A 23105-nucleotide genomic window follows, 5' to 3' on the forward strand; every position below is an offset into this window, starting at 1 on the left:
CTGTGTGTACGCTTATTCCTTCCAACCGATCAAACACGCCAGCTTTGTGGCAACGCGCGTCGGTGCAGCACTACCACGATGACGCGCCGCCACCGAAAATGCGTACGCGAGCGCGTAAAAACGGAGGAAAACACCATTAGCAGAAAATTTATGTTTACGGGAAATGAATTTATTGATTTTATGTTTGGTCACCCGGCCCCCCCGTATGAGCGCTTGGAAACGCTGGGGGTCGGTGTGTGGAAAGTGGCCAACCACAACAAGCATCCTCTCCCCGCTAGCGGGCCCCGGTTACCCGCTTCCGGTGCCCATAATAAAGGGAAAAACCATAACATTGGTGCAACCAGACACAAAAACCAACCGGCGTGTTTCCATATGTTTCGCCCGTTCGTGTTAGTTCGATTTTTCTTCAAATTTCTGCTCCTTTTATGGCGTTTCAATTGGGCGCAAAGAAAACAACCTCACCGGCGGTGGAAGGGAGTGTTGTTTTTTTTTACTACGCGACTGTTGCGGATTCTCTTCGCCTGCGTTGCAGGATCCATCATTAAGCAAAACCTTCCTTCCACTGCCGACAACACTGTGAAACAAGCATCACACGCAAAGGTTGTTATGGTTTGTGTTTTGCTCGTGTCTGTGCTTTATGCGATGCGATCAGTGCAAGAAAAAAACGAAACCCACCTCCAAAACTCCCAAGCCCCATTGTCGAACCCTTTTGATCGTGCACAGTGCGCCCCACCCGGGCCCAGCCCTATCAGCGATCCATCCATCCATCCATGGGCCGTACATTATCTTCATCACCGGGAAAAATATAGAACTTTTATGGTGTTGCATGAAGGATGCGAAACAGAAGAAAACACCCCCCGGTTTTCCCCGCACCACAACCCACCGGCACCCGCACTGGGTGTTCGCCCCAGCATCGTACGAATGTTTTATTTATTGAAATTATGATGCCATACAGTTATAAAACGAATGAATTTCAATAATAAATCTGATTGAATAATCAGAATTTATGCCAAAAATATTCAAATCGCGACGTGTTCGACGCACAGAAATGGCTGTTGCACTTTCCCTCTCGTGTGCCGTGCGTCCAATTTTCACTCTCTTTTTCGAGCACCAAACCGTTGGCCCAACGGCAAAGGTAACCAGGGGCACACAATGCTAGACCGCTGCGGGGGAGGGGAAAGGCGCCAAAGGGTGTGCAATTTACGATCCTCCCTTCGATGTTTCCTTTGCATCGAAAAATAACAAGCCACAAACGATGGGTGGCTGTGTATTTGTACTACGGTTTACCCTTCGGCCGAACCGTCGTGGTTCAATTGCACCGTTCCCCGCGTGCTGCTACTGCTGCTGCTGCTACAAAAAGCTGCCGAACTAATGCGGTACCATATTCACGGAAATCAGCTGTATAATCTGTTTGTGCCATAAAGCTTTATAACGATGTCATGCAATTGGCGTTAGTATATAGTGGCAATATACTTACCGCAAACTACGGCTTTTTGTCAGCCGCTTGCTGTGCTTTGGCCCACCGCAACGCTTGTGCTGCGCCACGCTGGGGATGTACTTGACGAAATAACAAATACGTTCCGAAGAATGTTTCTATAAATAAATATTTACTTTAACAACGTAATCAAAACATTTCGTGCTGACCTTGCCTTTGCGGTGCATTCTTAACTTTGTGTATGAAATATTTTTTAAATGATTTTAATGGATGGTGATTGCATACTTTCAGGCGTTAGAAGATCTAGTAAACATACTTACTCATTTATCCGGTCGTGAACCTTCTTCTGTCAATCCATTATCTCGGCCTTTCTGACGGACGCATCAACGACCTGTGGACGACCTAGCAGGACTTTACAGGCTGAGTCGTCCGGTGTCAGTCTCTTGACATTACCCAGAGAGCCTGATGATTCTACTCCGCTGTACGACAGTGAGTTCGCCGTACAACTGGTTGAGCAAAAGAATATCATAAAAGAAGATCTAGTAAAAGTAAACAAAAAAATAGATTATGTTCTTTATTAAATAACTCTTCAAAAATCGTAAAATGTTTCTCAAAAATTGTTATAGATATGTTTAAGATGGACTGAGGTATTCAATTAATTAACCCACTGGTGATCATAAATCTTCATTGCCAAATCCATTGGGTATGATTTACCATCATTTACTTAAGTAAAAATCTCTCTGCTACTAAAGCAAAGCACCAAACACACTGCCACATAGCCACAAACAGTCCACCAGTCATGTCATGGCCAGCCTTTATGAATGTTAACCGAACATGCAAATCACCACGCCCCGATTTGAGCATCTGTTCGAATAATCAATTACCTACGACCGGTCAAACACTTGGCCCCGATGCGACAAACACACGGATCGATGCTGATGGCTCAAAAATTCCACCGTCCGGTCACGGATCACCGTTCCCGAGGCGACTGCCATCGATCAATACTATCTCTCGCACGGTCCAGATTTTTGCCCATAGTGGCGGGCCCAAAACTCAGCTCTGCTTCACAAACATCCCTTCTACGCCGCACGTTCCGTTCTACTACGCTACTGCGGGACGGGGGACATCGTTCCGAACGTCACGTCACGAAGCAACTTGATTCAACCGTCGTATGTTTGCCGTCTGTCGTAGTTTAATTAAATTTACCTTCCAAAGTGCACGGGGAACGCATAATGCAGCTACGGCAAACGTCTGGCTATCTCGTGCCGGTACTGTTTGCATTCTTGCAATGACCGACACGGCTCGTTGTGGAGCGTCCTCCAAACGGTGCATACGCTCTCAAACTCCCTGTGGACAGTGGGGACCATCTTCTAACGGATTGGATGTGCAGCCGGCCATGGGCTGGCTGGTGTAGTGTCCTTGTTGGAAAGATTTGTCTCAATTATAAAAGTCGCTATAAGCAAATTAACCTTTTCGTGCTGCTCCCGCTGCTGCCGTTGGTAAGGTACACCCAAGTGTCATCTCACACGAACACGACACGAGATCTGCCATGCGGTGCATGCACTCGGCGCAAAACACACGCCCGCATTGTTGGCTGCATAGAGCATCAGCTAGCCCGGACACTAGCCACGCACTAAACCACTGCTTCGAGTGCCCGAGCAACACATTCCACACCTGGGCAGTAACTTTCAACTTGCGATATCAGGCCCATCCCAGAAGGCTCTGGGCTTCTAATCGGTTCGTGAAATATCCTTCGTTACTGGCGGACATAGAGTACGAGGTGCATTATCTCATTCTAGCAGCTGGCCAACGAATAACTTCATAGCTTGACTTTTACGCTGTTGGCTTCATCCTTTTTTTTGTTTTGTTCAACACACAACCCGGCAGTACTATCAAGCCCCACGGTCGTCAGCTGGAATGCTAATCTTTTTCAAAGCCGTGGCCTCAAAGTTTTGATCTAACGCATCCACACCGTCCTGCCCATCATCTGCATCATCGGGGCACCGTTCCAATTGCGGGTGGGTCGGGGAGCATATTTGGTTGCATATAAATAGGTATTTATAGATCTGTTCCACACTGGTACAACCAGCGTGTCCATGTCCACCAGGGACCGTGGGCATGAGTAGACTGGAAATGATTTAAAATTCATACACACACATACACATTCACACTAACGCACACCGACCGAGCAGGATGCTAATCTCTCGTGTCCTATTGCCGATGGTCGGAATATTATCCTGCGTCCATGCGGACGACCGGCGGACTCCATGCACGCAGTGAGCCACACCGTCCATAGCAACGTGTTTAGACACCTGTTTGGTCAGCATGGCCTGCTGGTGTGGTACAGTGCGCAAACACCGTTTGGGATTTAAATCGAACCGTCTGACGTGTGGTGCGTACTAAAAATTGTTTGCAATCAACGAGATGTTACTACGGTTTAAGTGGTCTCAGGTGCATCGTTCGCGCAAAACAATTCAATAAAGTAGCAAGAAATATTACACTTGGCAATCAAGTTGATGTTTAGAATAATTTTATTTGACCCAAAACATTTTAATAGCTTGTGGGGTTTGCTAATCAAAAAATCCTTCCTGAAAGGTGCCTATTTTTGTACTAAAAATGTACTAATAAATTAGTACAAAGCTCAATGCTCCAGGGAATGTTAAATATTCGTACCCAATTCAAGTGACCACTTTGCGTACTTGCGATATAAATAAGAAACACACAAAAATTATCCCGCTAATCGCAACCCCTTTACCATCTAAATCTTGTCTTTTGTCCATCGGTTCACTAAGAATAAAATTGTCCCTCCCCGAAGCCGATTAGTGTGTACCCCCGGGGGAAAATGCAGTGTCCGCCTTCGATCACCTTCCTCCGGCTGGCGAATAAAAATAGCCAGGCACCGTTCACCTCAGGAATTAAAACCCAAAAGGTACGGCAAAACAACACATACAACCCCCGCAAACAATGCCAGAGATAAAGTGAAACTCCAACGCCAGCTCCAACTCCAAAGAACAACAACAAAAAAGCGTCGTTCCTCCGTGCTCCGGGTACTTCTGGTCCGGTGGCACTTGATCGAACAAAACCTCGAACTCGCACCCTCTGCGGAATGATTTTTATTTCTTACGTTCCCTTCCCGTGTGCCGTTGGGCAGCCGGAAGTGGCACTATGCGTCGAATGAGGAAGCTTAAGGAAGGGAGCCGCACGACCGGAAACGAATCTTTGTTAATTACACCTGAATAGCCGCAATTAGGGCGCGCGTTGATAAAGTTGATAAAGATCCCCGCATCTGACGGCAAAACCAGACCCTCCTTCCCGCGAACGCCACAGTCACGCTTCCGGACTTCCATTTCTTTCGACCGGAGGAAAAATTTCCACCGCACAAAGTTGCCACCACCCCCTCAACCGCCACCGTAATCCGTTGCTTGTGAATTTGCCGGCGTAATCAGGGGCCGTTTCCGATTTGGAAACTTCGAACGCACCTTATCATGCGGGTGCCCGGGTTTTTGTACCGGAGTTCGAGGAATTCCAAAAGTTCACCTCAAGGAACACCACGGTCCAGGGTGAGGCAGAAATAGGAGCAGCAACAACACAAAAAATATTTACAGCCTGTGCGTACGTCATGATCAAGTATTAGGGATTTCTTCGTTTTGCTGTGCTCGGTCCTGTCCTGCTGTAAGATAACTACCACTTCCTTGGGTGGTAATTTTTTGTTTTGGCCATCCCTTACGAAGTTTTTACACGCTCTCTCTCTCTCTATCTTTATCTCCCTTACCATCAACCGTTAACCTTCCTCCCTTGTGCGATGCTCCACCGCACGGAACCTCGATGATTAAAAGGTCCATCGCCAAAGGACACGACGAGCAGCGAGCAGCGACTTGCGACCGTGCAACAGCAAAAGCGGAACGTTCGCTAACGAAGAAAAGCCAATTTCCTTTCGCTCACCCATAATACCCATCGCTGGCAAAACCACGGCAGCAGGACGGGATACATTACCACCAGCAAGATGTGGGAAACTTTGGCACGGAAGCATTTCAGCTTCGACCATTCCATTCCCGCCAGCACTTCGTTAATAAAGCAATTAAACGCTGATTTATGGGCTGGGATTAGTGTTTGTAAATTCCTGGACAAAACGGTAACCGATTTCGGTTGAACCGTTCGGTAGTGGGTTCCGAAAGATAAAAGAAACCAAAGATGGGTTCCAGCAGGGGGTGGGACAGAAAAAAACTCCGCACAGTTTCGTTTTGTGGTCAATTGTGCGCATTAACGCATCATTCGGTAGACGCGTAGACTTGGCTGGCGGTGGCCTGGTAGTGTCGCCAGGACAGCGACATTCCATCGCGTAGAACGCAAAGATGCGGGCAAATCACTTCACTCTGCGTGATTCAGCGGATTTCAGCCCATTTGTCACACTTCGAACGGGAAGAAGCTTACAACAAATAAAATGTACAACACACAGTACCTAATAGAGAGATAGATAGAGAGAGTGCCATCTATGTTTCGCTTTTTGACCTTCGGGTTTTTGTGACGATAATGAACTGACCAGAGCTGGTTACTGGTTTTCTTCGGACCGTCAACATTAATGTGCGTGCGATGGGATGACAAAATGACCTACCAATTAATAAGAGCTTATTACAAAGCGTACAAACTGAGGCTGGTCAGGAGGGAAGCAATTTAGTAACGTTAACCATAAAGCATCGTACCAATCGTCTGGATAGTGCAAGGACACTTATGAGAGGGATTAGGTACTAATCAATGGCGTTATTTATTGATTTCTAGTTTATTTATTAATCAGGCTGCTGTAGTTTATTCACGGGTGTTGAAGACCGCCTATAAAATATTCTCCCTTATACTACAAGATCGTTTTGTCCCAACTAGCTAATCGGCCCGGTTACAGGGCTTTGCAACAGAATTTTGTTGTGTACGCAAACTCAAAAATGTTTTAAAAAGAGGTTTTCTTCCCAATTGGAGAAAGTTGTTAATTTTACTTTATTTAGTTTTATAAACTATCAAATTTCTCACCTCGGGCCCCTTTGACTCGCATAAAAAACTATTTGGCAAAGCATATTCCAAGTCACATTGAGCTTTTGTTGTTGTTATTAGTTTTAATAGACCTTGAGCCTTGAAGACTTCGTTCTTTTCTTAGTCTGATATAGCCATTCCTCTCATCTGGACATCTAGCGTCGTGTTTTAGATATTTGATCTTTGTGGTTGATAAGTCCCGAACTTTGGTCATTTATCACGAATGAAATGTATCGTAAAAATGTACGACACGTCGTGTTTGCGTTCAGCTCCCATCTGGATCATATGCAACATATCATTTTAACATAAGTATTCCAAATTACAGCAAGCACAAAGCACTTCTTAATATTTTTGCGTCAGATCCCCAGTTGCTTGCTATGCATTTATGATTTTCGTAGGCATCGCACATAATTTCGTCGAAAGTCGACGTCTTTCACAATTAGATAAAAGCAACTGATTGGATATATCTCAGGTTAAGTAGCCATCCACATTCAGGTACTACAGATTTCCCAAGTTTTTTTTTTCTATCTTTTTCCTCACAGACAGTATATTTGAGTCATGTCTTTCCAGTAACAGACACATACATGTTTAAATTTTATATGGTGCCATTTAATCAGATGTAGCGGCGCCAGTCTTCTTTAGGCAGGACCGGTACAAAATTACAACCGAACCAATCCCTAGTTCCCAGGAACAACTATCCAGGTTGCGGGTAAATAAAGTTAAAAAAAGCCTAGAATTTGCTGGGCAATATCTCTTGATGTTGCGCTTGTGTCAGGGGTTATTGAAATACAGACGATTTGAAAAAAATATTGACCCTTCTAAAAATCTTCTCGGTTACCTGGTTTGATAAAAATTTCTCTATTTAAACTGAGAAGTAAACAACATAGCATAACAACAGCAATTACTCCTGAAACAATCTCGCATTTCTGTTAATGAAAAATAAAACATGAAAAATTGCAGCGAATCAAGCAGTAAATAACTTTAAAATATTTATAAGCTACTGTAAAGCATGGTATTATTTTAGAAAATAATGCTGCTATTTTCGTGGATTCAACGACCATTTCTGGTCTTCCTTGATTTGTATTAATCAGGATAGTGAGTCGCTCACTTGGCACTTGGAAGCGTTGGAGCGGCCCGGTGGTTTGATGGTAGTGACGCCGGTCTTCATACGATCGGACCTGACCAAAATCCCATCCGGATCAATCACCCGTACTCAGGACTGACTATCCAACTTCGGCAAAATAAAGATACAGAAAGCCAGAAATGGCAGGTTCAGACCTCTTAGAAGAAGTGAGTGCTGCGTACGGGGGTACGGCTCGAATAGGTCGTTTAAGAAACCGTTCACACTGTATCACCGACCAAAATTAAAATCTTTTTGAAAATCTTGTAAAGGATCCGACTGAAAATGCAAGAAAACGCGCGAATACCCAAGGACAACACATAAAAACATTCTCAAATTGCGCGTCTGTGGACGTCGATTCGTGTAAAAACCATTTGCTAAAAACATAGTATACATGGAAAAATAAATTGTTGGCGAGAGGATCATAGAAGGCATAGCGAAAGAAAGGATTTTAAGAAGAGCAGTGTAATCAAAAATGATCCAAGGATGTGGGAAATAATGTTACCATGGAAACGTTATGCGTCGCCTCCAACTAAAATTTGTATAGCGATTGCACCATGCGGCAGATCTTGGAGAAGATGGCGGAGTAGCAGCTAGAGTCCTTCCATCTTTTCATCGACTTCTAGGCCACATAGCTAGCGGAAAAAATTTACGGCGCAATGAGCTCCTTTGGAATCTCGACCAAACTTATCAGACTGGTACGATGCACAATGACCACCATTACATTCCAGGTGTTAATGGAAAGAAAACTCTCAGGGCCCTTTGCTACCACCAAGGATCTGGGAGCCAAGGAGATGGGCTAGCTTGTCTACTCTTCCAGCTAGCGCTAGAGAGGACCATTCTCGACTCGGAGCTGGAAACTTCGAGGACCATCTCCTCTAAGTCAATCCAGATCATGGCATACGCTGATGGGTTAAACATCATTGGTTTACGGCTCTCCTACGTATCTGATGCTTACCGAAAGATTGAGCTGGCGGTGGAAAACCTTGAACCGGAGATTGACGAGGCAAAACCCAAGTTGTTGGGTGGTACCAATAGATGCACTTTCTAAGTCGTCCAAAAATTCCACCTATCTTGGGTCAAAAGTAAGCACCGACACTAACATTGGTGTTGAGATTAGCACTGGGATGCTTGCTGCCAACAGGTCTTAAAACACTTATCGGGAAAAACTAAGCTGGGGCTATATAGAACTTATATAGTTCCAGTACTGATATACGCCTCTGAACCACGGACATTGTCCAAAACTGACGAAACCCGCTTAGCCGCGTTCGAGTGGAAGATGCTTAGAAGGATGTTTGGCTCCGTATGTGTGGAAGGACAATGGAGAAATCGCTACAATGACGAGCTCTCTCTGGTCACGTCATGAGAACTACACCGGACAACGCAGCCCGTATAGTTCTTTTAGGTCGTCCACATGGACAGAGGAGGCGTGATAGGCTCAAATTTGAAAAAGAGTAACGGCGGTGATGCGTCTACCAGAAAATCCTGGAAAATGCCGGATAAGTAGGTAAATAATTAGTTTTTTCATTTAAATATTATAATTCCAATCGAAAATCTCAACTCAATCCCTTCAAATCTCTAAAGCACCGTAAATGTAATAACATTTTAAAGAGCTCCAACCAACACTCGCTGCAAGCATGTTGAATCAAACCCCCCGAAAACTGGGTGCATCCGGAGAATTGCCATCAAGAATATCATTGCCCACTCCTAAATGAAATGCCAATAACACCCCGTTTCATTGCCCGGTTTGCGCCCCGGGAAAACACAATCCGATAGAGCAAAATCGATTAAAACCACCACGAAGAGCGGACGATCGAAAAGCGCACCAGCGAACAGCAGATCGATCAATCGCTATCGGGAAGTAATTAATTTATTGCACACATTGCCGAAGTCAGCCCAATCATCTGCTTCTGCAGTCGGACAGTGCTCTCGGAAAACACACTGCGCCATACACCCCCTGCCCACCTCCCTTCCCTCCCCGCTGCAGATGCCATTGTGCGGACTTGCATCACTGGCGCAACAAATTGAAAAACTAACCACCACCACCACCACCACCACCATCAGCGGATGATGCCGCGGACCAGAAACTAGTCGTTGCATCTGGCAAGCGCATTCTCGACGGTATTCTCTCGGCACAATAAAAGAACTTTACGGTCATCGCGGTTGGTCGGACGCAGGGAACAGAGGTGGACGGATTTTTTTTTTGCCATTTTTGCACGCCATCGCGGTGGTCTAAGAGACCGCAAGGTTCATGCTGCATCTCACGCGGTCATCGAACGATGCGAAACCATTGTGAGCAGAGCGCCACGGCGATCTATTCGATTCGTTTCCTGGGCCCGCTGGTAGTGTCGGGCACGGGAGGCGAAAGTTTCAAACTGCGACACAGCGTCGAAAGCAGAACAAAACCACGTACTTCGACGCGGCAAGAATGCCGAGCTGCTGCTTCTTGTGCGCGGTGACTGTCTGGGGTTCTGGGTCTGGGAGATTTCAAGCGCTTGGAAAATTATCACCATTAGTTGAGCGTTCCGCAATCCATTCCGTGGTAGATCGTGTGCACAGGGAAGTTTATGCAAGGTGGCACACGAACAGATTCCAATCTCGCACGATTCCAGCGCACAACACCATCTGGATGGTCCTCGTGAGGTCGTAACGCAAGCAAACACGGTACGGCATATCGTGCCAGGCTTGCACTGCAACCAAATTGCGTATTCGGTAGGATCTGATGTATTGTAGTCTATCGCTCGCTCGTAGTCGCACCTGGAACCGGCAAGGATGTGTGTTGGCTGGACTTCTACCAAGCTTACCACCAACCCGACCCAACTCCCACTAGCCGGCCGCTCCTTCTTGCTATCCAAACGACGACTGAAGGATGCTTCTGGTGTACGACAATGGCCAACGCCGACACACGCAGCCGGAAAGCATCCACACGATGGATTTACAAGCCCATCCAACCAAGACAATCCTTTCGCTGACGACGCCTTTAGTGTCGCACCCGCTATTACTTGCGTAGCGCCTCAACCTCAACCCATCAGCCTTCCCACGGCTAGCTCCGGCGTTCGTCCTTTTGTTTTGTCACCCAGCCCGACGGTGGTGGAATTCTATTGTTCCGGTCCCAACAGAGCAATGGTGGAAGCAAACAGCATGCCGACGGAGAGCCACTTTTAACCGGTTTTGCAGGAGAATTGTGATTGTACATGATGTTATTTTATCGCTGTTTGCCACCATTTGTTGCAAAACCGTTGCACACGTGCACCAGCGTGCAGAAGCGTTCCCGCCCGACGCACGCGTGAAGGTTCGCCGTAATGGACCTGGCGGGATCCGACATCTTTTGGACCATCGTCAGCACAATGGTAAAATGGGCACGCGGGAAGGACAAAAATTAACGCTCACTATTGTGTGCTATAATGTATTTTGTACTTTCGATTAAACAACAAACAAACAACGAAACCATTAATGGATAAAAATTATCATTAAGAAATGGATATGAAAACAACTACAGGCAGTCTTCGAGATAAGCGGTTCCCCTTCATACGCCAATTCGGAGATACGCGGTTGTTGGAATTTTGACAGCTGAGCTAGTTTACAACAGAAAATCTAAGCAAAAAGGTGAAAAACTGGTCGAAAATACCTTTCCTTTGTCAATATAATTCAGCAAGTCCCCGCAGTAGGCCATACTCGATTGGAAAAATTGAAATTTTGGAAAAATGACAGTTCATAGATAATCAAAGGAACGCTGCGAACGGCAGTCCTCGAAATTTGAAATGCAATGAAAAAACATAAATAATGAAAAGTTTATCATCAATAATGAAAAGCTATTTCCTTTTAGTTCAACGTAATTTAATTGCGAAATTTTCTCGGGCCCCTTAACCATAGTTATATTTCAACTCTTCTATATGAAGTTTAAACTACTGCCGAATGCGATTTTTGCAGATTTTTCCGCGGGTTATAGCGGTTCGCTATAATAGCGTATCTCGGGGACTGCCTGTATATTTAAAATCCTTTTCTTATGAATAAATTTTTTGCAGTCATTTCCCGAGTTACACGAATTCGACATACGTGAATTTCAAATTTTTGGCAATTAATGTAATTTTGTATGTGGAATTGATTTTTTATTTGTCAAATTTCAAATTTTCCCAAAACTATGTTATATTTTAATATTAAAAACATTAATTTTGGTGAAATTTTACTTCAATCGTCGAAAGAGACGTAAAAATTTCAATTACTAATGCGCTTCTTAACGAGAAATCGATCCCTGAATACTAAATATAACCGATATTGGAAAGGGAATTCGAGTTCCGCAAATTGCTCTGGCACGCATTATTCGCGTAACTCGGAAAAAGACTGTATAAATAACTCTCGGATTCGACTTATGCAGATTTTTCCGTGGGTTATAGTGGTCCGCTATAATAGCATATCTCGGGGACTGTCTGTATATTTAAAATGCAGGCTGTATTTTCTTGTGAACAATTTTATTACATTTTTTTCTCCACGATTGGCAGAACTAAAATTTTCAGTAATTATCCTTACAAAATTATCCTTAACGCTTACTCCATTCACCCATTGTGAGGTGCCCAATCTTACGATCTGCGAAAACCATTTTACCTAGCCGTTTGTGTGCCTTCGAGTCAACCCATTCGAGCCGGCCACGGAACCACGCGGCCAACATCACAAATAACGGCATCGAGTGCCCTCCATATAGCCCTCCTCCCTTTCACTGTTCCGGCTCGCCGAACGGAACATCCGCATGATTTATGTTTATAAATACAATCGTTTTGTATATTTAAATTAAATACGCCAACAGCATTTTGCGCACCTTGCACCCTTGCCACGGTGCGTGGAACTATGGAGCGTTATGGACCAAACTAGACTGTCGGGATATTCGATTCGCGCACTCCGTTATCGTCTAAACGGATTCACGGTATCAGACTTTACCGTGACCCCTGCTCGCCGACTGGAGACGGTCGTAGACTGAGCGCATGGGTCCTCATCATTTCTTGCGCCATTTTTGCCCCAACCGAAACGCCATCGTCTATCAAGAGGATGTACACTTAACTGGATTCTGGACTGATTTCGCATTATTGCCGGGGTTTTTGTGCATTGTTCGCTATTGTGCACACTGGTCATACGAGTTTGGACAAGTGCGGAACGAAAAGTGTGGTTAGGGTGGGTTTTTGCGCTTCCCTGCCATCTCTAGTGGATATGTAATACTCAGTGTGATGATCAAACCCGGTCAGAAAGATCAGGAAATTATTGCCAAAAATAAATAAAAAGATATTTTGAAAACCTCTTCATGGAATTTCTTCAAACGATCATAAACAGTAAATAGAGTGCAAATAAGAGACACATTAATCACTCACCATCATTAATGGATGATAAAAACTCCCTCTCCTAGCATGGAGCAAAACGGGAACGACTTAGAACTTCGAGTAACGACCCTTACCGGTAGCCAATTGACGCTCGGAAACTTGTCCACCTTCATCTGACACACCTGCCCTCCATTCTCCCGCAAAGGGCGCGGTGCAACCGGGCATTAAAAGGGGATCGGTGCATGAATATTTCATATTTAATCTGTGCAGAGTTTAATTGTGCACATTACCTATTTAAATGGGCCCATCATTCGCAGCTAGTGCAGTGGCCCGGCCACCTCACAATGGGACGCAGCAAGACGCAGCGCAAGAATTTGCGAAATCTCAGGAATGATGATTTGCCGGCCGGCTGGTTTCCGTGGCTTGGTTTCCACATCCTTTGACCACCGGGGCTAGGAATCATCATTTTGTTCGCTTTTCAATTGTGCACACGATTTGGTCGTGGAAGCCAATACCTGCTAGCCGCTTCTAGCAGTTGCCGGGCATCAACTGCACCACCGTTTTGCTGGATGATCACGGACAATGGGGGCCGTAGCGTAGATGAATGTGCGTTTTGGCCGACCAGATCACATCGTCTGGCAATGGTGGCCCCCGCCCCGCCCCCCGGGTGAATCCGGTGTGCAATACTCCGGAAAACCAAAAGTCGACCCATCCTTCGGGGGTACCTCTTGGGTTGTGTAACTTCCCACCTTACTGTCCGACGCTGGTAATCACACGGGGAACGGGAAAACGGTAATTTTCATTCAAATTCGATTAAGCTCGTTAGCTACGGTTTGGGAATTCGGCTTGAAGCGTCGGTCCTGATCAGTGCGCTGGTTCCGTTTGTCCTTTCTCTACGGTGAACAATTGATGGCAACGATGGTACTATCGTGGGTACCGTGGTCGTACAGACGGACCGGATCGGATGGGTCGAAATTGTCGAAACAACGAAACAAACGGTACAGCTGTAAATGGGGGTTGGTTAATTTTAATTCACTGCTTCTTGCTTCTGTTCGAGGAACATGGTTACTGCAAATGGCCAATCGAAAGGATGTCTGTGGGCGATTCCAAATGACATACAGCTAGGGTAGTCTTTTCCTGATTTTAGTATCAATTGGTAAAAACGACTATGATATCTTTTTGACTTTTAAGGGGTTTACTAAAATATTACTTTTGATAATTAAAACTGTCATTTTTAGTACACTAATGTTTAAACAAAAAAGTCTGCTATCAATCATTGCCCATTCTTATTTTTATAAAAATGATTTTTACAACTTAAACAATTTACAATACGACCGTTCTTCCCAGGTCCATCTCAAAAAACGGCAACTTTCCACCAATTCTCCACCTTTCTTTGCCAAAACAAATTGCTCAACAACAACAACCGCTCCTAACAATAATGCCATCGGTGTGAACACCGGCATTGAAACACTCACCGTAATCACTGTAAGTAACGATGCAAAGCCACCGACAATGACGATTAATTATCCCGCCGGAACCACTGCGGTAGGTGCCGGCAGCACGAAAAAGACACAAAAGGATGTGCAAGTTTGCATAAAATTTTATTTCCACTGCCACCACCACGTGTCCAGACCTCCTCCAGACTCGGTTGGCCAAATAGCACACGAAACTTTCCTTGCGCATAATGCAGGAATTTCAGCCCTTGATCCGGTACATCCCTCGCCGAAAGTTGTCCGTAGCAAAACACCGACAGCAAAAAACACTCACACACATACAACACGGCCGGATAGGACCAGTTAACCGGTGCTTCCCGAAGTGTCCGAGATCAAAACCAGAGCCATGCCATCCCTCCACCGAAATACCCATGGCGCCCAGGGCGAGTCAACAGTTTTGTCTATTTCCATTGCTTACGGTTGGCATTAATTGCAATTAGAAGCACATTATCAATCCCACCGTATCCCGGACCGGTCGGTCGGTCGGTTGGAATCGCCTTACGCCGGGGCCAAAGTAAAGCAGGAAGCAGTTATTGTTACTCCGGCTTACGAACCAATCCCCCTGTGCGGAGTCGAAAGGATTAACTGGGAACTTTGGGGTTTTGGTGCCTACGAAAGGTGCCGAAAGGCGGTGATTACGCACCGGTTAAGAAACTGTCCACAGTCGGAACGGAAATTGACCGTCCAGTACGGGTCCAGCATGCGACCGTATACCGGGCACATACCGTTTTACGGCCTTCCGAACTGCCGGTACGCAACAACATTTATGCTGATCCTTTGCTGACGCCTACCCCCCAACCCACCCCACCCATCTCCAGTGCCAGAATCCCATCCATCTGGACGATATCCCTTCGGAGCGAAGACACGGCACACCTTCATTTACATGACCCTTGACCAATTTGCTCGGCACAGCACAGGACGGTAATTATGAGTGCTTCCGCACACTAGACACGATAAGTTAATCGTAAATGCAATTTAAATCGTTTGCATTTTTAACCCGAACGGTCCCCCCCATTCGGCTCATCAATTGTCATTTACTGGCCCCGTTTGCGATTGTTCTTGGTCGTTGTTGCTGTCCGTCCACGTTTGCCGTTGTTGTATGGAATCAGAATTATTTGAAACGGCCTATTAGGGGGCTACGGAATCCATCGATGGGCTGGCTAGGGGTTATGTACGGTCATAACTTTATATTAAATTGGAACCTAACGCATGTTGCAGAAGATGCTGACAAGGAGCAATTGTTCTTTCGGCCGTTTAATCCGGACCGTGAAATGTGTGCAACAACAAATTGCGAACTAAGTGTTAATGGGTAACAATTTAGGCTGTTATGAGCAGGTGGATGAAGATTGACGTAAATGGGATGCATACTTTTATCGACAATTAAGTAATTCTTATAATTTGCACATCACTGTAACGACCTTGTTAACAAACGATTGCCATACCATTGGAAGAAAACAATATATCTGAATAAAAATAATTTATACTTGCTTAATTACTTTTTTACAGAAAGTTAATACAATAGAGTGTTAATATTTTGAAGCAATATTTCACACAAATTAAAGCTTCAATAGTATTAAGCCTGATTAATAATATTTATTAGTGTTTTTTAATGCGTAATGCATGAAGATGACTTTTAATAAGTTAAACCAGGGGTCGGCAAAGTGCGGTCCACGTGTCAAATCCGACCCGTCGAAAGATTTTACCTGGCCCGGTAGAAAGACCTCACAAACATATCTGTGAAACATCATCGACAGTAAATGTGTCATTATTATCCACCTGTTTTCTACAAAATTAATATGATCGTCTGTCACAATTATCATTGACGATCAACTTTATGCTTTGTCGATCTGAAAGCTTATTAAAGCTGCTAAAGAAGTTCAGAACGCATGCGGTGATTGAGACAATTTTGTTTACGACCTGTTCCACGCTAATGACTCAAAGAAACGATTATCGATATCATGTAACAACGCTAAAGGACGGCCGAGTTTGGTTCCAATGTTTCCAAAATTCGACTGATCTAGTGTTGGGCGTATCAGATCTGTCATGACGAGAATCCGGGATCAAATTCCAAAACAATAATCCGGAGTCGGCGGATTTGTCATGATGGGAAACTGAGGAATCCAGAACAAGAATTCTTATTATACAAATCCTTCGGGATTTATGATGATAAGAACGTGTTGATTATTATTATAAAAATGGATTATTCCCTGGATTATTCTACTTTGGTTGGCTTATAAAGACTTTGTGTTTTTAAACTACATTCGCCTGCAGTGCTTTAAATATCTAAAATAACAAAATATGCTCCCATAAAAACAAATCTTCTTTTATGATGCATTTGAAGAAAATGGCAAAAGTATGAACATGTTCAGCACCGTAGCACCCGAATTCGGATGATGCTCTAATACATCTTCTCCGGGATGTACATAAATATGTTCTGTATATTTCCAAAGAAGAACACACTCCGTCTTATTTTCTATAGCTTAATTCGGATCGTATTCGGAGAATCGAGCCCAAGGTGGATCCGGATCAGTCGGCTGGAATCGCTTATGGGAGCGATTTTTCCCATCACTAGTCTGATCAGCAACATTGTATTTTTTTACATTCCCTAGGTATTCAAAGGATTTTGAAACAAGTAACAGAGCTCAGGTCATCTTTATTGCAGGACTACTAGATGATCCGTGGCTAGTAAGTCGGATTTCGTTTGATGTCCCGCGATTAGTATCTAGACATCTAGACAAATGTTGCACGAAACTCGCGCTAATACAAATGCGCCACTGAAAGCCATGATTAGGCGATTCAATCAATGTTAATCCTTGTTAAACCGTTCTCAATGGACGAATTAATAAATAAACATTAAACATTAAAGCACATATCTTCCCTACTACAATTACTTAAATCTCAATGATAAATAAATCATTCAAGAGTGACTGAAACGAACGAATTGCATCACTTACCCAAATCTGTGTGCTAACGCGTGTCTATTGCCAACATAAATGTTCAACATTTTCCCCGAACATCACAAACATTCGCATAAATCTCATTAGAGATTCCTTCGAGATATGGCCTCGGAATGGCCACTGACCACATACCCGTCGCCATCGCATATCATTCTTCACGATAGCATTCCACACGCGCGCACAAATTGGCGAAACAGCAACGCTAATACTTCTCCCGTTTTTCCCTGTTTTTTGTTTTTCCACGCAGGATTCACCATACCGCTCAGCGACTTCCGAACATTCAAATGTGGGCCAAACAGCAACAGCAACACCAATATAATCAATGTGAAGACCAACTCCTCCCGGCATCTGTCGGTAAGTGCTTCCCCTAGCGCCGGCAGCCACCCGGACGCAAACGCCACCGCTGCACCCGGTCCGATCGTAACGATTCGTGCGGCCGCCTCCTCCGGGCACGGTACCGGCACGACCTTCGTCACTAACGGCGGACAGCAGCAGCAAGTGCTGCTCGCATCGATAGGCGCCAAATCTGGCCGTAATAATCCTAATTATGGCATCGGCAGTCACAGTAATGGGCCGAACCGACGCGATGGCACCGGGGCCATCGAGTCATCGAGCAGTGCCACACCGAACGGGACGACAACAACGCCGGCTTCGACGACGATGGCAACGCTAATTTATGCCGAAGCAACGCCCGTTGCGCCGATTGTGGCGGCGGCCGCTGCAGCTCAAGTGTCCGATAAGCGGCAAGATAAATCATCGCCCGTTCCATCGTTCCACAGGTCCGTAACGGCGGCTGCAACAACAGGTCGACAACAGCCCGCACTGCTACTGCAGGCTCCCGCACCCGGCCAGCAACAGCATCGTCGGGAGCAGCAACAGTCAAGTGCCGCCATTTTCCAGCCACAGCAAACACCGGCACCCGCCCCGGCATGCGAGCCGGCATCGGCCGGGTACGACACCACAGCGGCCATATTTCGCGATCGCAGCATAGAAGAAACGGAAGCCGCACATGATTTATTGTCACTGTCGCAGAGCTTGCCGCCGCTGACCGCGCCCTGCGTTGTTACGATTTTGCATCCTTCGGGCACTTCTGCACCGTCGGATCCCCTAACGGACCCGGCCAGTCCCGTACTGCGCCCCAACAACACCCTGACCAATGGAGCACAAAATCACCCGCACCAGCCGGGTGGCATCATCAGCATCGTGGAGGCGGCATCGGCAGCTAATTACCAGTGTCCGCCCGTCGGATCCGGTCCAATCTCGATGATAATACCTTGCTACGAGCTAACGACAACGATGCCCACCTCGGCGCACAGCGACGGCGAAAGCGCAACAACGATAAAAACCATCTCACCAACCGGTCCGCTAACGCCGCCCACATCCGAACACTCGTCCGACACGGAATGCTCCGGCAGCAGCTCCGTTTCGCCCGGTACCTCCTCGTCGTCTTCGTCCTGCTCGTCGTCGAGCGTGTTCTCCTTCGCGCACTCAAGTTCCTCGTCAATCGCTTCCAAATATTCACCGCCGCGCTCCTCGAACTGCACACCCCCGGTCACGGAGAGCGCACCTACTGGCCGCCGTGCGAGCCGTCGACCACAGCAGCCATCGACCAGCAGCTCCGTCACGTCGGTGATTGTCAATGGTTCAACACTGGCGGCCAACGCAACGCCATCGTCCGGGGCGGGGACTCGCAAGCACAAATCTTCCACAGCCGCTTCGGGCCAACCTGCGGCCAAAGTTCCCCTGCTGTCGAGTTCCAGCACCAAGGTGGTTGTGGCCGTACCGGGGCAGAAGCTCTCCAGCAGTAAGGCGGCGGAGCTCTACACCTACGATGATCTCATTTCCAGCGACGGTCGATCGAAAAATCGTAAGAAGGCTTCCAAGGACACCGTTCAGGCTCAGACAGCAGCTGGAACCGTGTCTGCAACAAACTCCTCCAAACCGGGAGGACACTGTCCGCCAGCGGCTCCAAAGCTGGACGGATCAGAGCAACCTGCCGCCGACTGTGACTCGGCCGGCGAATCTTCAAGCGCACCGAGCGGTGGTTCCAACGGAAAGGGCAAATACAAGTGTCCCGAGTGTGGCAAGCAGTACGCCACCTCGAGCAATCTGTCGCGCCACAAGCAAACACATCGGAGTCTCGACTCCCAGTCGGCCAAGAAGTGTGTTACCTGCGGCAAGGCGTACGTCTCCATGCCGGCCCTCGCGATGCATCTCCTAACGCACAAGCTCTCGCACAGCTGTGGCGTCTGCGGGAAACTATTCTCCCGGCCCTGGCTGCTGCAGGGCCATCTGCGATCACACACGGGCGAAAAGCCGTACGGTTGCGGTCACTGCGGCAAGGCATTCGCCGATCGGTCGAATCTGCGGGCGCACATGCAGACACACTCCACGGACAAGAACTTCGAGTGTAACCGGTGTCACAAAACGTTCGCCCTCAAGTCGTACCTCAACAAGCATCTCGAGTCGGCCTGCTACAAGGATGACGACCCGAACGGCAACCCGTCCGGTGGGGGCGACAACTCCCCCATCACGATGATCGGCGGGCGGAAGATCTTCCACAGCAGTCAGGACATCGATCGGGATGAGTATGCGATGCGAATGGCGAACGGTAGACAGGCCTTTCACAACGATGACAGCTGCTCGACCACCACGATCGATGTGGTAACGGCCGATCCGGGAGATGACGACGATGAAGAAGATATCGATATCATAACGACGTAATGGACGTCACCGTGTCAATGCTAAGGACACCGTCATGAACCTCCGCCTTTTTTTCCTCCAATTCTTATCACCCCCTTTCCTTATTTCCCTTTATTCAACCAGTTCGATAACGCCCCTCGTCTTCCATGTACCGTCTTTATTTATCATTTTGGCGGTACGTCTATCGAAACGTAACCTGACCCACAGGAAACAGACTCAAAAACCAAACCATCAACCCTCCAAATTACTGTCATCCGTACCACGGATCGGAAAACTGTACCGGAAATGTCAGAACTCGTTTCCTTTTTTGCCCTGGGTATTCCCTCCATTTCGATCTCTCCTCCGGCCTCGGTGGCCACGCAGGAAATTGACAGAAATCTAAAATTGCTGCTCAGCACAAACTTTTCCTGTTGGGCCGGGCGAGACAGGTGTGAAAAATTAACCATTTCCACGGGGCCAGAGTTGATTCGGTGGAAAAAGCCGGAAATTAGTTGGATTTTCAATTCCGGCTCCAAGTTTCATAGGTTGATAGAGTTTTGCGAATGGAAATTTAATATCGTGTGATACACGAACATCAGCTCTGGCGCAACCTTGAGTAATGATGACTTACATTGTGCTGCAAAGGGGCCTGAGTACGAAAGGTTATCTGTTTACATAAGTAGGTCAAGCACTTCCGATGCGTCTCCAGCACTTCAAGCTCAATCATTTGATACAACAAATTTTTTCATCCACCCAATATGATATGGTCTACGGCAGGTTACTATAGAATCTGCTGAAAACTAATCAACCAAACTGAACTGAGCGACTTGAAAATTTAAATAACTTAGTTCTAATTTACAACAAATTGAAGAATTTGCATGGAATGCTGTAGGAGAACGAGAGATCATTTTCATTTTCGCATCGCACTACCCCAAGCTACCAGCAAGAGGAGAAAATTTTCCGATTTTTCCCGAAAAGGCGCACAAGAATGACATTCCATTTGGCGTACGCGGCATCGCTCACACTTTTGCGCACGCGAGGGGGACCTTTCGCGTGGTTCGGAACGCTGCCAGGAGCGCGCATTGATGAAAAGTAATTTCGAAAGAAAATAAATTACTTTTAAATGATGACTCATTGCCGTCGGTTGGCGTAGACCCGATAGCAGCGATGGGTGGCACGCAGGAGCACACACAATATCGCAACCGTTGCGCACCGGAAGCGGACGCTACTGCTGGCGCTCTCAATTTGGTGACGCCGCTACCGCCTCCAGCCCGCCATTCAGTGGCGTGGCAAAAAAAAGGTGGGTGATTTGTCCTCCGGTAGCGCCAGTTAGAAGACGTTCATTAAAGGAAGGTTTCGGTATTTTCTTTTTTTTTTTTGTTTCCTTTTTGTTGTCGCTTTTACGCAAATAGCGACACAAATATTTTGCACCGCATCGTCCAATCAGCTACCAACACGCTGGCCCAAGTCAAGCCAGGAGCGGAATGCCAAACAACTAGTTTGGCGCGTTTGCCGCTAGGGGGCGATTTATCGAAGAACGCTCCCGGTTCGCGCGCGCTGTCGAGAACAAAACCATTCGCGTAGCGCGCAACACTCCTCACTCGTTGTTACAAAGTAGCAAACAACGGTTGCGAACAAAAAAAAAGTGGAGTTTTCTTTTCTCAAGCACCGGAACTAGCAGCGTCTAGTCGCATTTCGCCTCGACAACTTGTCCCAGGCTTAGGCGGAACGGTTCGGAGCGGTGACATTCTAAACTAGCTCGCTTCCTTCCTACGCTTCCTGCACCGCGCCTTTCCTGCTCCCGAATGATGGTAATGATGATGATGATAAGGATGAAAATGGCGCAACAGGATGTACCGTGCTTCCACAGGGTGCTGCGAAGGGTCCGCGGTAGTTTTCCCAAACGCCCAAACTCACCAGTGTATTTGACAACAGGGACGTAACGAGCGACTGCCTTAGCAACACCAGCCAGCCAGTTTATTAATGGATCCACCCATCGTGGTGGATCCTTTGTATGAGGACCGCTCCCGATAGACGCTCCCCGGGAATGAATCCTCTCAAATGTTTTCCATCAAAGAATGGTTTAGTTTGGTTTCCGTTTTTTGTGTGTAACGGAGGTGGTTTCTTTTCATGTGTTTTTTTTTTGTCTACGGCTCTTCGCGTCGTTCCGACTGCCTTTTATCAGCCAGTCCAACATCAGTTTGTGCGCACACGGTACGATCCCTCGCGCCCCTATCTATCGATCTTGCGACAGTCAATTTCGTTTGAAAAATTGCGTTATTGGAAATTGATGACTTCTCGGCCGGCAAATGACAACCGGAATTTGTTTTCTTGCGCGGTAGCCGAAACGGATTGATTGGTGGCGGCATTGGGGTGTGCATCTTTTCTAATTCTTGCGATAGTGTTCCCGGCACAGGTCTCTAATTTAAAAGGTGACAATTTTCCGTACGTAATCGGCAGATTGAAGCTACTCAATACATTTCCGAGCGGTAAAGCATCACCGCGCTTAGAAATAAATATTTCGTTGCAAAATCTGCGAGCAATTTTTTTCCGATGGTCAAACCATCAAGCCACCAAACATAAAAATTCATAACATGTAGCCTTCGGGTTTTGGGTTGCTAAGAAACCGACCCACGCGATACCACGCGCTAGCTCATAATGACACTTTCCATCAATCTTCACTACTTTGCGTCAAACATTTGCTTCTCGTAGGATCGAATAAAAAAAAAACACCAACCAGAGGACAGAGGACGGAAGATGTCACACCATTTTAGATGCTGAAACCGATCAAAGCACACTCCCGGTTCCAATATCTGACGTATCGGATCGTGTTGCCCATGGCGTTGTCTCGCGTGCGAAACGATCGCCGTGGTTAGAGGCTTCAATGTGAAGAGAAAAAAAACATCACCCTCAGCTCACTCAAAGCGCTATCATTTTCACTTGCTTCCGGTGTTTCCACGGTTTTTCCCCAGCCTACGGAACAGTAACTATCAGGTCAACGTATCACCGTCAAACCTCCCGGCGGTGAAATCGTTATCAATCTTCATTACCAACGACTGGAACCCTTAGCGAATACCGCCATTTCCACCAACA

General features: G+C 46.5%; 1 protein-coding gene across 1 annotated transcript in view; it reads left to right on the plus strand.

Moving 5' to 3' along the window:
• Positions 1 to 20054, plus strand: part of LOC128304195 (mucin-5AC-like) — a 37130-nt gene extending 17076 nt beyond the window's left edge. The window contains exon 2 of the mRNA XM_053041355.1: positions 17578 to 20054. Within this exon, the coding sequence (XP_052897315.1) occupies positions 17578 to 20054 (2477 nt within the window). The remainder of the gene's footprint in view (positions 1 to 17577) is intronic.
• The last annotated feature ends 3051 nt before the right edge of the window (positions 20055 to 23105 follow it).

This window comes from Anopheles moucheti, chromosome 3 (genome assembly GCF_943734755.1).
Source record: "Anopheles moucheti chromosome 3, idAnoMoucSN_F20_07, whole genome shotgun sequence".
NCBI lineage: Eukaryota > Metazoa > Arthropoda > Insecta > Diptera > Culicidae > Anopheles > Anopheles moucheti.